The sequence below is a fragment of the Schistocerca nitens genome, chromosome 4, assembly GCF_023898315.1.
Source record: "Schistocerca nitens isolate TAMUIC-IGC-003100 chromosome 4, iqSchNite1.1, whole genome shotgun sequence".
NCBI classification, from domain to species: domain Eukaryota; kingdom Metazoa; phylum Arthropoda; class Insecta; order Orthoptera; family Acrididae; genus Schistocerca; species Schistocerca nitens.
Genome location: NC_064617.1, coordinates 107,094,352 through 107,111,710, shown reverse-complemented (window position 1 = coordinate 107,111,710; position 17,359 = coordinate 107,094,352). Strand labels below are relative to the sequence as shown.

At 41.0% G+C, this 17,359-nt stretch overlaps 1 protein-coding gene across 1 annotated transcript in view; it reads right to left on the bottom strand.

Moving 5' to 3' along the window:
• Positions 1–224: 224 nt before the first annotated feature.
• The window catches only part of LOC126251328 (eukaryotic translation initiation factor 3 subunit A), a 59,568-nt gene continuing 42,433 nt past the window's right edge, over positions 225–17,359 (bottom strand). The window contains exons 16-18 of the mRNA XM_049951668.1: positions 2,970–3,046; positions 2,058–2,233; positions 225–1,324 (exon numbers count right to left, since the gene is read on the bottom strand). Of these exons, the coding sequence (XP_049807625.1) occupies positions 1,242–1,324; positions 2,058–2,233; positions 2,970–3,046 (336 nt within the window). The 3' untranslated portion in view covers positions 225–1,241. The remainder of the gene's footprint in view (positions 1,325–2,057; positions 2,234–2,969; positions 3,047–17,359) is intronic.

Sequence of the window (17,359 nt, the reverse complement as noted above, 5' to 3'; positions counted from 1 at the left end):
TAACGATTGGCTGAGAGAGCATGCAAACTGGAGGTAAATCAAATAGTGGAGTCAAGTTTGACATCAATATTCATTAGAAATTAGAATTGCATTTAGTACAAAGAATCAGTGACAATTCTCTAGTAAAAAAAAAAAAAAAAAAAAAAAAAAAAACAGGGAAAGAGGAAAATATAGATGGGCAGGGTAGTGGTTGACCGAGAGGAATAATGAGTCTACAAGTATAATTTTGACTGTGCATTTCCGAACCTTGACATTTATTTCAAGAGCGGAACAATTTGCTTCACAATATTGACTGAACATCAGAATCTGAAAAATATACAACGAAGCCAGGAGGAAAGAGACTTCCACAAAATTAATTCAGCCACATATAGTAAATACAGAAAATTGCTTAATTACAAGTAATATAATGAACATGATTGTTAATCATTGCATACCAACTGATACAGTTATAAAAACACATTGAACCAGACCATAAAACAGAACAAATCTTTATGAAAGCTAATTGGTACTTTAGGCCTATCCACTTTTACTTTAAGGGAAGCAACAATGATAAATAAATGTGACAAAATGAGTATGAACACCTAATGATGAAACAGTCTTGAATTACTTATATCTGAGCATTGTGAAAAACACACGCCTAAGTTGGAAAAACTCAGACAATAATTTTATTTATTATTTCATGGTGCAGAGCGGTCTGGTTGACTTAAGTGCAATTTGCAAACAAAATATGTGCAGGATTACAAACTACTGAAATAAAGTAATGAAAAAGTTACATATAAAACAGTGTAAATAATACACCACAAAGAAAAATAAGCTGAAAATCAGCTTTAAGGACAAGCAAAAAAACTGTTCTTAATTAGAAAGAGGGATACATACAGAGAGAAATAAAGGCAACCTTTTAGTTAACCTTCCTTTCTGACACCAACAGAGCTAACAGTTATCGCACACTTTATTAGATGTGTATCATTTTATCAGATACAATTACCATATCCAATAGAAATATCAAGTTGTTATAATATACTGTTAAAAATAATTATACTAAACACCCTTCTGAACTCTGGAAGTGCTACTGTGTTCTGCCTTCAAACCTGAAAGCTGCTTTAGTTGAGACAACTTGCAGGAATCTTACATGATCAAACAAGTTTACATTCAATCATGCACAATAACATTTAAGAACACGTCTTGGAGAGAACCAGTCCTCTGTAGTTGGACGTGGTGCTGGAGAGCTATGATCACTAATATTAACGGCGTCCAACCTTTTGCCAATTTCCATCATCTCCATCTTCAACTCCAATGGGTGGAGGCTGTTGTTCACCAGGACGGGCTACAAGAAATTTGAGGACTATGAATTTATGGACAAAATTTCAATTTTATATGAAATTATCAATACAATCTTTGTAAATAATTACTAATTTTTTGTCTCCATTATACCCAAATCTTCCAGTCCAGTTTGTGTAAATTACCACTCTCATTTGTTACTAGCATCCACATAATTCCCCTATTGCCTTGACCACCACAATTATGTTTCTGTTGACCTTTCACCTCATTTTACATGTCTCTAAATAAAAAGCAGATATGGTGACAAAATTCAAAGAATCTGAAGTCTCAACACAGAGCACCCATGGAAGTAGTCCCTTCAGCAAAACTAAACCCAGAACAAGTTTGTAACATGTAGATATAAACTGCTGTTAAACAACTGAAATTTGAGAATGAAATAACAATCTATATAATTCATAAAGATGTGCCTGAAATGCAGTAAAAATCTTGAAGCAGGTAACGGATGGAAATGATTTTTTCAAATCACATAGATAAAAAGATGATGTCAAAAAACTATGATAGCTATCACAGTCTACGGAATATAACTGAATGCCGTAGTGAAAGACAATTAAATCATGATGAACACGGGGATACTTTTAACACAATTATTGCAGTTTTGAGATTTAAGGAACGACGGAGACACACGGAGAGCTATCATAAATTAATCTTATTTTTCCGAGCTCAAACTTAAGTCAAAATTCCTTTTATCTAGAACATAAGACTGACAGATTTACACTCACGTCTGTTTTCACGTAGTGGATCACCTCTTCTATCAGGACCAGCTGGCGCACGACGGCCATCTGGCGTGGCAGAAGTTGGCCCACTCCTCAGGTCATTGTCCTTGCCACCACCTGACCGCCAGTCACTCATTGGCATTGTATCTTTCCGAGGGCCAGCAGACAGAGGAAGAGGTCGCCTGAAATAATGTAAAAAAATTGTTTAGTAGAAATACTGTGTGTGAGCTTTGTCTGTGGGAAGTACTTTTATAATTTTCCCCACATAACATATCACATCTCCAACAGCTCTGACATAACTCTTTCAGTTTAGGTTTCATGGATTCACGTAGCATTTCAATCTTTAATTTTCTCATCAGCTATCCTCCACTATTGATTAGGTGCTCAGTTGAACAATTTTACCCCTACTGTTGTCTAATTTTCAGTTATCTTAAAAATAAACGAAAAATGAGATGCAGGTGTCATTTGTCTTCTCTCTGTGGTTGTTGAACAGAGCACATGCAAAGAGAGGCGCAGTCATGTTTTTGTAACAGCTTTGTTTAAATAAATAGTGAATTTTAAAATAGTCTGGTGCTATGTCAATTAATAACCTAGTCAATGATTTACAGAAGAATGCAAAGAAAAAGTTATTCTAAAAGGAAAGAAGATTTATGTCGCCTGTCAGTGTACATTACATGAAAATAAATGAATGACGTATCTTGTATTGATTATAATTTATGTTACAGAAAGATACATGTAGTTGTTTATAACCATAAAGTTTAGAGCATAATAATTGTGCTAAAATATCTTTGGTCATGAAGTAGAGAAACCGATAAAGCTTCATTTACACACCACAGAGAGATACTATTTATTTAATGAATATTTAATAAAGGTGTAATATATAGTAACACTACAAATTGCAAACCAAAACGCTGTTACCTTGCTGCCGAGCGACGATCATCATCATTGGCCTCTGGTTCAACAGGTCGCTGAGCTGCCCTCCAGCTTCCAGTAGCCTGGAGAAATTGAACACAAATAACAGTATGTGCTAAATATTTGCAGCTTCATAGAAACTGAAATCTACTTTTACGTCTATGTAGCACATTTATTTCATTAAATAGAACCACTTTACGTCTATCACTACATGGAGTAAAACACTGAAACGAATTGTATAATTCCTACAGAAAAGACTTAAATTCCATTTTTAAAATGTATCTACTGACACATTACAGTAGGGAGTAATGCAGGAAGAGCATGTATTAGGGAGAGGGGCTGGAGCAACAAAATTGCATTTGAAACCTCCAAAGCAGCTAAATGTTCAAACCAGCACCTAAAAGGCACTACAAGTCTCTTTGGTAGATGTAATACTGTTTTGATTTAATTTAATTGCTTCAAGAGAATTTTAGTACTCCTTCATAACTTTAAAATACAGCACGAATTCTTTGAACGATGGAGATCTACATTTTCTATAGTAGATAGAACTGATGGAAATCAAATTGCTTGACTATTTTCTAGCAGGGGAACATTATGCAGAAGACAAGTGAACTAATCGTTACGTTCACTTTTAGTGCACAGCTTCCACAAAAGTATATGCATAGCAGTGCTGCAGATCTTTGTCCTATTGACAGCTGACTATCTTCGGAAGGATGGGGGTGGAAAAGCACCCCTCAAAATATCAAACTTTATTCTTTCAGAAATCTACATAAAACTTTGCCTAATATTTTAATGTAAAATAAGAAATCTACGTAGATTTTAGATGAAAAGCTAATAAAAACAGTATATGTCTGTTGATCACAAAATTCAGAGCGTGAAGCAAAAGCAATGACGAAGATCGTCAAGAAAAGTAATGACTGCATGCCACTCCCAGTGCTGATCCCCCACCACCACAATTGAAAACTTGCTGGTTAGCTCCTTCCAACACCTCTGTAAGCTGAGTTTTGCTGGCAAATGGTCATGCCTCTTTGGTCTGCGACCTTTCGAAATAGTGGCACCCATTGAAAATCCCACCATATGTGAAGTACACAGTGCACAAAATGTTTGGCAAATTGAAATTTATAAACAAACAAAGAAGGTTTATGGTGATAGTGCAATGAATGAGTCTTCAGTGAGGAGATGGTGCATTATGTTTTATCAGAGAAGAATCAGTGTGCACAATGAACATTGGAGCTTAAGGCCATCAGTCATTATGAATGACTTGAAAGCAAATGTTGACAACAAAATTCAGGAAAAGCGGCGTTTTACTTTAAGCACATCACATGAGTCTTTCCACAAATTTCACGACTGCTTCTACATAAAATAATGACACTGCATCTTGGCTACACAAAAATGTGTGCATGGTGAGTGCCTAAGGTTCTGAAAGATGTTAGTAAGACATGACAATGTTAGTGATGAATATCTCAACAACATCGTAATGGGAAATGAAACTTATGTTTCTTACAGAACTACGGAGGGCAAACATCAGTCTATGGAGCAGCATCTTTCAAACTCCCTCACAACAATCAGAAATCTCAACATCAGAAAAGTGATGGCAACAGTTTCCTGGGACTGAAAGGTTTTGATCCACGCAGAGTTCATGCCAAGAGGAGAAACAATGAATTCAAAGGCCTATTGTGAAACTCTCCAATTACTTTGGCATGCCATCCAACATGAGAAACGTGGAACATTGTCAGAAATGTGCGTTTGATTTATGGTGATGTACAGCTTTATGTACCAGCATGCATATAGCGATGACAAAAAAAAATATGGAGGAGGGGGGAGGGGGGGAAGGCAGGAGGGGGGGTTGGTTGGTTTGTTTAAAAGGCTGGGGGGGGGGGGGGGGAAGGGGACTAAACTGTGAGGTCATTGGTTCCCTGTTCCCAGTAGAACAATTACCCAAGAGAAAGAAGAAAACAAAGAAGACATTTGGCACAACAGGAGAAAGGAAGAACCAGAAGAATGATAGGAGGACAACAAACACTACAATGGACAAAACAGGACAAGAAAACCACAGAGAGATGCAAGAAACAGGGAGAGGAGATTAAAAACAAGAAAGCAGATTACCATGGCTGGCTGATGATGATGAGATTAAAAAAAGAAGCCAGCCACACTCCAACACAAAAAAACCTCCACCTTAAAAGCCCTAGGGTGGAGGACACAAAGAGACAAAGGACATGCAATAAAACTCAGAGATCAAATGATAAAACCCACCATCACAAATAAAACTTACAACTAAACCTACTGTTGAGGCATTGTCACCCAACACCAAAGGCAGGGTGCTGGGGAAGTTAAAAGTCTGCCACAGAGCAGCTAAAAGTGGGCAGTCCAGCAAGAGGTGGACGACCATCATTTGGAAGCCACAGTGACACTGAGGTGGGTCCTCATGACGTAGGAGGTAACCATGTGAGAGTCACATTTGGCCAATGTGGATTCCCTGCGAGAAGCCTGCAGGGAAGACTTCCACATATAGACAGTCCCCTTAATGACACGCAATTTGTTGTGCATACTGTTATGCCCCTCCATCTCCCAAAGTTGAAAAATCTTGTGGCGTAAGACAGAACACAGTGCGGTTTCAGAGATGTCCATCTCCAGGAGCAGTTTCCACGTAGCATGTTTGGCCAGCCTGTCAGCATGTTCGTTGCCTGGAATTCTGGCATGTCCTGGAATCCACACAAACACCACTGAATGATTGGACCATTCCAGGGCAGAGATGGACTCCTGGATGTTCGCTAACAAAGGATGGCGAGGGTAGCACTGGTCAATAGCTTGTAAGCTGCTCAGGGAGTCAGAACAGAGGAGATACAACTCAACAGATCAGGAATGGATGTATTTAAGTGCATGAGATATGGCCACAAGCTCTGCAGTGAATACACTGCAGCCAGCAGGCAAGGAATGCTGTTCAATATGGCCTCTGTGGGCATAGGCAAAGCCAACACTACCATCAGCCATCGAGCCGTCAGTGTAAACAACTTCAGAGCCCTGGAACATATCAAGAACTGAGAGGAAGCGACAGCGGAGAGCGGTGGAGTTAATGGAGTCCTTAGGGTCATGCAAAAGGTCCAGACAAAGCTTCGACCGAGGTGTAAACCATGGAGGTGTACGTGAATGGACTTCAAGTAGAGGTGGTACGGGGAAGGAGTCCAGTTCAGAGAGAAGGGATCGCACGCGAACTGCAATTGTAAGTCCTGACCTGGGCCGCCGATGCGGGAGATGAACTGCCGCGGGTGGGAAGAGGAGGCAGTAATACGGGTGCTCAGGAGAACTACAAATGTGTGCAACATAACTGGTGAGCAGTTGTGTACATTGGATCCGCAATGGAGGGACTCCGGCTTCCACCAGGACATGTCATCGGACTTGTTCTAGAAGCTCCTGTTGCTAGGTGAATGTCACAGTGGTGCACTGGGTTGAGAAAACACAATGCTGAGGGTGCCGCCGAACCGTAAACCGGACTCCCATAGTCAAGGTGGGATTGAACAAGGGCTCTGTAGAGCTGCAGCAGCGTAGAGCGATCTGCAACCCAGTTGGTGTTGCTCAGGCAGCAGAGGGCATTGAGGGGCTGCAAAGGTGAGGTAGCCAAGTCAATCGGGTGTCAAAAACCAGTCCTAAGATTCAATACATCTACGTTACAGTGGGTGGATCATCATTAAGATAAAGTTCAGGTTCCAAATGAATGGTACGACGCCGACAGAAACGCACGACACACAACTTTGCGGCTCAAAACTGGAAGCCGTGGGCTAGAGCCCATGACTGCACCTTGTGAATGGCTCCCTGTAGGCACCACTCAGCAACACCAGTACTGGAGGAGCAGTACGAAATGCGTAAGTCATCCACATACATAGAAGGGGAGACTGAAGGCCCTATAGCTGCTGCTTGGCCGTTAATGGCCACTAAAAATAGAGATACACACAATACGGAGCCCTACAGAACACCATTCTCCTAAATGCAGGGGGAACTATGGGAGGCACCAACTTGGACATGGAAAGTACGGAGCGACAGAAAGTTTTGGATAAAAATCTGGAGTGGGTCGCAGAGATCCCACTCATACAATGTGGCAAGGATATGATGTCGAAAGGTCGTGTCGTATGCTTTACGTAAGTAAAAAAAAAGACTGCAATCAGATGTTGGCGTCTGGAAAAGGTTGTCTGGATGGCAGACTCGACGGACACAAGATTATCTGTGGTAGAGTGACCCCTGGCGGAAGCAGCCCTGACATGGAACCAGTAGGCCACGTGACTGCAGGGTCCAACCCAACCACCAACACACCATACGTTCCAGCAGCTTACAGAGAACGTTGGTGAGGCTGATGGGCCGATAGCTATCCACATCATGAGGATTTTTACTGGGTTTTAACAACGGAATGATGGTGCTCTCCCACTACTGCAATGGAAAGACGCCATCACACCAGATCTGGTTGAAGATGACGAGGAGATATCGCTTGCAATCAGACGAGAGATGTTTAATCATCTGACTGTGGAACCGATCCGGCCCAGGAGCTCTGTCAGGGCAATGTGCAAGGATGCTGAGGAGCTCCCACTATATAAATGCAGCGTTAGACGGTTCACTGTGGCTTGTAGTGAACAAGAGGACTTTCCTTTATATCCGCTGTTTGAGGGTGCGAAAGGCTGGAGGGGTAGTTCTCCGATGCAGAGGCTCGAGCATAGTGCTCAGCAAAGTGCTCGGCAATCGCGTTTGCGTCAGTAGAGAGCACGCCACTGATGTTAACGCCAGGGACAGCGGGTGGGGTCTGGTACCCAAAAAGACATCTGATCTTCATCCATACTTGGGAAGGTGACACATGACACCCAATGGTCAACGTGTACCTCTCCCAACAATCCCGTTTCCGTCGTTTTATAAGCAGGTGAACGCGGACAAGGTGCCGTTGAAGGCTATTAGGTGCTCTAGTGACGGGTGCTGCTTATGTCGCTGTAGAGCTTGCCGACCACCAAGAGACTGCCTTTCGCTGGGGTCACCCTAAAAAGAATGAGGGATTGCATTTTCTGCCACAGAAATTTTCGTTGTAGTGACCTGCTCAATCACAACATTGATGACACCACATGGGGGAGATTCAACGGTGACAGCATAGGTGCAGGCTACCCAGTCTGCCTTGTTTAAAGCCCATCCAGGTAGGTGTCCGAGGGCACGATGCCGCGGGGAGTGACAGGAAGATGGGGAAGTGGATAGATGGCAGGAGTCCTGGGCTGCAAATTAATAAATCAATGGCTGAGTAACTACCATGAGCCACACTGAAATGTGTGGTGGCCCCAGTATTTAAGAGGCAGAGGTTGAGTTGGGACAGCAAATTTTTGAAATCTCTGTCTCGGCCAGTAAGCGCGATGCCACCCCACAAGGGGGTTATGGGCGTTAAAATCTCCCAAAAGGAGGAAAGGTTTAGGGAGTTGATCAATCAGTGCAGCCAATATGTTCAGTGGTACCGCACCATCTGGAGGGAGATATATGTTATTTCCTGCATAGTCCATATCCTGACAGCCACAGTTTCGTTGGGAGTTTGAAGGGGCATAGGTTCACTACATACTGAGTTCAGGACAAATGCAAACTCCACCTGACAAACTATTATATTCACTATGGTTCTTTTAATATACCCTGTAGCTGCGAAGGGCAGGGGTCCGCATTGCCGGGAGCCATGTTTCCTGGAGAGCAATGCAGAAAGCAGGTCTTGGGGTCTTCTTTTTGGATTTCTCTCACAGATCCTTGGGTTTCTCTGGCTGGGAGGGCTTCACTGATTCGGTCACCGTGACACGATTATCGTGAAGCCCTACGACCAGCTGCTTTTGGGCATTCAGTCAGTGGTGGGCGTCATCTTTCCCACTAGCAGAAACCTGGGAAGGGGGTGACCCAAGGGACCCCCTCCTAGCAGAGGAGCCAAAGAAGACTTAAGCTTCTCCGGCCGAGAAGTGGGGACTGGTGTCCCCTATCATTGGGGGACAGTGCTCCCGAGGTCAGTGGTGCGGGAGCAACAGGGAGGGAAGCGTTTCCCACCAACAAGGGGGCAGGTGTAGTCTTCTGGCTCCGAGAGCCGACAAGAACTCGCGGAACTGATGGGGCTACTAATGTTCTCATAGAGGCAGTCATAGCCACCGGATGTAGGCGCTCAAATTTCCTCTTGGCCAGTCGATCCAGGGTCTTGTATTCCATGATTTTCCTTTCTCGCTGTAAAATCCTGCAGTCTGTTGAGCAAGGGGAATGATGCTCTCTGCAGTTGACACAGATGGGAGGCAGAGCACATGGAGTATTGGGATGGGATGGACATCCACAATCTCGACGTGATGCTGAAAGTACAGCGGGAAGATATAATGGCCGAACTTCCAGAACTTAAAGCACTGCATTGGGGGAGGGATATATGGCTTGACATCACAGTGGTAGACCATCACCCTGACCTTCTCGGGTAATGTGTCACCCTCGACGGCCAAGATGAAGGCATTGGTGACATCCTGGTTATCCCTCAGACCCCGATGGACGCACTGGATGAAATGAACTCCTTGTCGCTCTAAGTTGGCACGCAGCTCGTCGTGAGAGTGCAAAAGGAGGTCCCTGTGTAATATAATAACCTGGACCATATTTAAGATCTTATGAGGTATGATGGTAATGGAAACAGCCCCCAGCTTGTCACAAGCGAGTAATGACCACGACTGGGCAGAGGATGCCGTTTTTATCAAGACTGAGCGCATTTTGGACAAGCCCTCCAGGAAGCCCTCCACCTCCCCAAATCTGTCCTCTTAATGCTCTACAAAAAACAGGCTTCGTCGAGACAAAGGAGTCCCCATCAGCCCTCGTACATATGAGGTACTGGGGCGAATAAGGTTCGCTGCCATCCTTAGCCTGGCATTCCTCCCATGGTGTGGCCAGGGAGGCGAACAATTTAGGATCATACTTCCTTGCAATGTACTGAGAATTGGAACACTTAGAGACTGCTGGCGTTTGATCACCAGCAAGTGACGACGTGGTAAGCTTCATCGTACGTATCCACCCTGATGCCACCCACTCCGACCAGGGACCCTCCCCACGGGCGCCACCCAGCCGCAGCAAAGGCCACCTGGCAGGATGGCAATTGCCAGGAGTCCCAATGCCCCAGGGTGACGGGCATGTACTCCTTGGCCTACGTGGGGAGTTAACGGCGCAGGCATCAGCAGAGCGATCCCTGCATAGTCAGGGGGCTACAACCAACAGGGTACATGGTGGCCCCACCGCAATGGACTGGCTACCGTGCTGGATATGAGATGCAAAGAATTCCATGGTCCTCATCAGCACAGAAAACAACACTGCATAGTGGGTGGAGGAAAACGCTCCCAGGAAGGTATCTTCACTCAAGAGATGGAGGATGAGAGGGACTGCAATGCCACGACAAGAAAGTGGGCAAAAGATTTCAATGCACGAAGGACACAATGCACCATGTAAGGTGCCCTTCCGCAAATGGCTCACTCTTCGGGAAAATTTTGAAAAATGGAGGTCAAACCCTACAGGAGACAATCACATAAAGGCCAAAAGGTGAGAGACTCCTTTTAGTTGCTTCTTACGAAAGGCAGGAATACCTCGGGCCTATTCTAACCCCCTGGGTAGAAATGGCGGAGAGGGGGAACGGTGGAGAGGGGAGGAAGCATACTGCTACGTAAGGAGTTGATGACGGTGGTTATTTTTCACAAGATATATATAAAAATTGCAGCAGTTTACAAGAAAATGCCTTTTTGCATGCTGCATAGTAATTTTTCGTTTTATTTAAGAACCAAGATGTGTTTCAGCTTTTTTACAAGGCACCTTCAGTTGGTATAATATCCATTATTAGAAAACCATGAAGTTTTCCTTCATGTGGAAAACCAGGCGGAAATTTCCAGTCAGTGCGGTTTCGTAACATAACAATTTAGCAACAATAGCAATGAATGTTATCGCCTTTTTTTTTTAAATCAGTATTTCAATCTTGCTTTGTGCAAGAATAATGCATTGGCCACAAATACAAATTTTTCATTAACAAAATCTAAGCTCAGGGCTGAATGTTGTTGTTGCTGAAATGATATGTCACAAAATCACAGTTATTATAGGACACGTGGAGATGTTCAACCAATTTTAAACAGGTTTGCTTTGTTTCAAACAGTGAATTGAACACTTTACTGACATCCATTGAAGATTCCTTGTTATAACAACTAAACGTGTCTGGGCACACAGGAAATGGAAATTTCATGTACAGCATGCAAAAGGGTGTTTGTAATCTAACTACATTTTTATACTCATATATTTAACGGATATGACACCCTCCAGTCATTATTCTGCAGTCGTGTAATCGTACAATAATGTAACACGTATTATATTCCATTTGTCCACATTTAAAAAGAGCTGCCACTCATCAGGTACTGTGGAAATTTGATCAAGGTCATTCTGCATTTTTCTTACAAACTTCCAACAATGACACTTTCCAGTTGACAACAGCAATTTCAGCTAACAATGTGATAAAATCGCTGACACTGTCGGATAACTCACTTATGTCTACAAGAGCATTACAGATCCTATTATGCTTATTTTGAGTACACTGTCTTTTTCCTTATTTTTTGTTGAACTTCTGATGTCCATTATGATGTACTGGGTTTTGTTAATTATGTTAATTAAAATTTTACTGAGCCAGTTGCATATCCACCAAGATACTTCATACGATAATCTGCGGTATCAGTGGACAATGTTACACAATGTCAAATGTCTAAAAAAATGGTATCTACTTATCTTATTCACCTGCATCTACTTTTTTCTTTTTTTTTTCCTTTTTTGGGGGGGGGCAGTGGGGGGATAAAAATTTTTTAAGAAATCTTACTTCAGACTTTTACTGTCAAAACGAAGTATTAGGTATAAGAATGGGATGAGAGAAAATTGAGCACGAATGCAGAAAGGGCATTTGTTTTTTTTTTACTTTTGTCACGTAACTGGAACAACAGAGAAATTGGTAATGGTATAAAGTCCTGTCTTACAAATACTGAACGGTGACCAGTGGAATATACATAGATTTCAAGTGGTAAATTCAAGTTTGTTTTCTTTTTAATATTTATTGTTGATAGTTTTGTACTTCACAACTAATACTGCACAACATAATTAGCAACTCCTAACTTTTTTCAACATTTTTAGTTGAGAACTGGTCGTCACAGATGGAAATCATCTTTTCTTATTGCACTGGAAAGTCTGTGAAGCTAAGAATAACAGCACTTCAATATTTTGTAGCTGGCTCAATCTCTATCACCCACAACCCATATAGTCTTCCATTTTCGGTACTTCAAAATCACCTTTTCACTAATTAATCTTCCGTAAATTGTTTTCTGGTCCATTGTTTCTATATTTTGTTATATTTGAGAGAACTCAGTAAGATTATATCTTTTCACTAATATAAAAATATGTTGTCTTGTTCAGGGAAGGTCATTCATAAATTTAAATCAATACCAATGAAAAATGGTCAATGCATTCACAAAAATTATCTAAGCACTCAGGAAAGATCGTGTAGCAAGCCATCCTTCAAAGATCTTAATTGAAAATCAGGTGTTCACAACTAGGGATTCTATTTCTTCACATTACATGGAGGGGAAAGAAAATAATTGGTTTCTTTTATTTTTAAATGAGACTAAGATATTTTCTCGTGGCAACACAGTAAAATGGAATGGAAATTAACAGTAGAATGCAATCACCTGCAACAATTGTGTAGCTACTTATGGGACTTATTCATTCCTCCTACCAAATGTCCACTTGTATACATAGAGAGGTACACTTGTCAAAACACACACAAACTAAATCATGATTCGATCAAGATCAATCCTAATTGCTCTGGAAAATAGTGTCAATTTTTTCATCGCTTTCTCATGTTATAATGTTGGTGGCTGATACTATTATTACTGGATACATTTTGTTATGTGTAGCACAAGGGATCATACAACAACAATTATTAGTTTAACGCACTGAACTATAAAATATTCAATAACAATAATCAAAAGTTTGGTAAATGGTCACTCAAATGAGAGTACTGCATTATTCGGTGTATTTATCTATTATCAAAGATGAAGCAAAAACTGTGTAACCCACAGTTTCTGTGAAACAGGAGGAATAATTTTTTGCCGAGATACATAGATTGATTAAGATAATGTACAGGGTGTATACGTGGACAAGGAAAAAAAATTCCCGGATTATTCCCGGATATTCCGTTTAAAAAATATACTTTTTCCCAGGCAAAAATACACTTTATCCATGCTAAGTGACATTAGGTTTTCTGTAGATTTTTCCTTTGGAACTGTACAACTTATTACTGCTTTGAAAGGTTAACGTTTTATACACTAGCATAGAACTCCCCGGAAAAAAAGAAACGGGGGAGAGAAGTTTTGGAAAGACCTTTGATGTGTAGCAATACATACGCTGCATATTTTCGTATTACGAAAGTATAAATTTGAATTGCACCAAACACAGCACGTTAGTTTCCGGAGCGTTGAAATCGAGATTGCAATGTCCTTTTGTAAGCCAATCATATCTCATGCCACGCGATCTTGCCAGCCGACGACAGCAGATATTCAGAGCATAGGACACGTGATGCAGTCAGTCAATATCAAGACCACTGTTACAGAGCTTGAACACACAAAGAGGAAAAGTTAATGGTTTACATTAATATACATAGTATAACCACAAGAAAAGCTAAGCTTTGACATATAATATATGTCTCGATGATTAATAAGCTACAAGAGAAGCTAAGCTTTCACATGTAATATTGTTCTATATTGCGTGTAAGATACATCACACAAATGTGCCAGTAAATTTAAAATGATGACATAAATATCTGGTCTTCTAGGCTCGAAATTCTTGTAAGTGACTGGTCCTCAAAGTTTTCAATTTTAAACGCTCTGTGATTCAAGAAATTCATCCCACTTTTTCAAACATAATTCATCTTGAGTAAAAACAAATTTACTTTGAAAGTAACACTTTTCGAACTACCGTTCGCAATGCTATCCCGAGTCTGTTAGAAATGGATTCGATTTAGCAGTTGCCAGAGAGCGCCAGAAAACAGGTCTTACTGTGCGTGCGAAGCTACAGTGGTGTAGGAAGCCCGAATGTTCGTATGTCTAAAGCACTACGAGAGCTTACATTACACCATAAAAGAAATAGGACATCAGAGGATACTCTGAAAGTATTGGAATTTCGTAAACCACACTAAAATCCATAATTCGGCTTGAAGTGCACATTGGTTTTTCCATCTGATATTAAGTTTTTCAGTGTGGTTTTTGGGATATAAATTTTCTTGCCGTACAACTTCATTGTTCTGCAAGGCGATTAATGCTTGACTGCTAATAATTTGGGAATAAAATAAAATCAGAAAACAAACTAATAATATATTTTTGCCCTCCATAATTATGTGAATGTATTATAATTCACTCGATAGCTCCCGGCCGCAGAAATCCGTTTTGTTTTCATTTGACGTGGGAGATGTAAACGAAGAGGAAATAGCGAAATCACTTAACGCAAACAGGGGTCAGGTGGAGACTAACCCCCTCCCCACTACAACTCCGAGAACTCTGCGCATGCGCGAATCTGGCAGCTGTGGCGCACGAGAAAAATTTCTCATTTGCATTTGGCTGCTTTCTGCTACTGTCGATACAGCTAACAGCCACACTTCAAGCAGCGGGAAGCGGGAGAAGGTACTGTTCATACATGAGTCAAATGCGCATGAGCCCGCTGGCAACTGGTCAAACGAACCAAATGTAAACAGTTGTGACGTCACGCTAATAGAAAACAGTTTATTGTTACAAAGTATTAAATAGTCTTCACCCTAAGGCCTTTGACATATTTTTGCTGTTTGCAGACTCTTGTGCGTGTACCGTGTTTTGCTGTTGTAAATGGTGCATTTCCTTTGCCAATAAAGTTTTATTTTTTTTCCTCTTGTTTATATTTTATTGATGCAGTATCATTCTCCAATAGCAGGATACAGTAACATTCTTTGCTAGAGAATCAATTCTTTCGAGTCAAAATTAAAAAAATTTAACTGAAAGCTAAAACAATGAAAAATTCCCGGAATTCTGAAAAATTCCTGGATTTTTCCCGTTTTCTCCTGGATGAAAAAGTTCCCGGGTTTTTCCTAGATTTCCTGGTTGTCCCGGGTCGTATACACCCTGAATATATGATATATACTAAATATAAAAGGGCATAGACATCTGGCGTGCTGCATGCTGCATGTGCACTGTAAGTATGTTACTTCAGACTGATAATGTAATTTGTCTTCATATGACTTTTAGAGAATAGTGGTGGAGGCAGCAGCAGTGATAGTTATTGCTATGCATACATTTATAATGCAATTACATCTTTAAACCCAAACAACAGCCAAAGATGCAGGCCAATTCTTAACTATAAATGTATGTGTCAAACTAACACAGGATAAATATAATAAGAGGGAAACATTCCACGTGGGAAAAATATATCTAAGAACAAAGATGATGTGACTTACCAAACGAAAGTGCTGGCAGGTTGATAGACACACAAACAAACACAAACACACACACAAAATTCAAGCTTTCGCAACCAACGGTTGCTTCGTCAGGAAAGAGGGAAGGAGAGGGAAAGATGAAAGTATGTGGGTTTTAAGGGAGAGGGTAAGGAGTCATTCCAATCCCGGGAGCGGAAAGACTTACCTTGGGGGAAAAAAGGACAGGTATACACTCGCGCACACACACACACATATCCATCCGCACATACACAGACACAAGCAGACCTGTCCTTTTTTCCCCCAAGGTAAGTCTTTCTGCTCCCGGGATTGGAATGACTCCTTACCCTCTCCCTTAAAAGCCACATCCTTTCATCTTTCCCTCTCCTTCCCTCTTTCCTGACGAAGCAACCGTTGGTTGTGAAAGCTTGAAATTTGTGTGTGTGTTTGTTTGTGTGTCTATCGACCTGCCAGCGCTTTCGTTTGGTAAGTCACATCATCTTTGTTTTTAGATATATTTTTAACACAAGATAAATGTTTTTAAATCAGTAAATGATGCACAATGTGGCACATAATTAAAGAAATTATTCTTGATGTCTGGTGAAAATGTTTGTGCTGCAGAGAGGATATATGACTGGTGTAGTGGTAAAATTGTCTGTGAATCTTTTTCTCCAAACAACCTCCCATCAAAATTGAGTCTACTGTTAGAGCAGCAGAACTTTGCAAATGTATGTGAATGAGAAATGTGGGACATTAATAAACTCAGCAAGGCATGCTCAAAACTTCTGGGTACAGCGCAGTGTATCTGTGAAGTACAAAATCTCTCAACAGCAGAATGGAAAGAAATAGCATTCTCTCTGAACTTCAGAAGCCGTCTCTACCTGCTGGCCAAATTTGGCATGTGGCTACACAATAGATAAATTGCACCAACTGTAAAGCACCTATTGTCCACATGTTGCACTGGAAGTTAAGCATGATGGATTACAACTTTTGAAACACTGCAAATATGATCAATGAAGACTGACAGCCAATACATTACTGATCTGCCAATTTTTAACATATTAAGTTTCATTCAATAGAATAACCCTTTGTTTACTACACACCACGTCTTGATTGCTGCATTGTCACATATCTCACTGGCTGCATCTGACACATTAATCATTCCCCAGTTTTAATTTAGTTCTGGGCTTTGGACAGGTACGATGGCAGTTAAATATTTAAATACCTTACTTACACTATTTACTGGAGTCTATAACAACACTACAGTCTCACAACAAAATGCAAAAACACAGATTGGATAGAAACCAGAATGTACACTGGCATGTCCTAGCAACCTACGGATCATACTGAAATCCTGCTGTAATCAGGACATCAAACTGACAACAAAATCATGTACTGTACATCTACATTTGTCAGATTTACAGTAAACAAAGTTTGGGTGGTCTGCCAAAAGTGCTTACATAAAACTAGAAACAGTGATGTTTAGCACAAGGAATAAGGCGCACTGAGCATCCAGCAGTTAAATGTGACTTCTAAATGTATTTTGCAACAGCTAAATGACAAATACGTGTAAGTCTCAAAATTATTACAGCAGACAAATGTGCCACAGGCACTTTAACAGCTGTAGTGATAAACATTCACAGCATGACATGCTTCAAGAACTGTTGCAATCCACTGCCGTCAAAGATTACTAACGACTGAATAGTAAAGGCAGTACGTTAATACAAAACCAGTTGTTTTCAATTTATTGTAGAGAAATAAGACACTTAATGAATAATAACTTCAGAAATGAATGTAACTTAATTTATATAAAACTAGTGTTTATAAAAGCATAACGTAACACCCAAAATCTTTTGGTATTGGCTATGTCCCACCACATGGCTATTGGCAAGGACCTTAAAAATTCACATTTGTG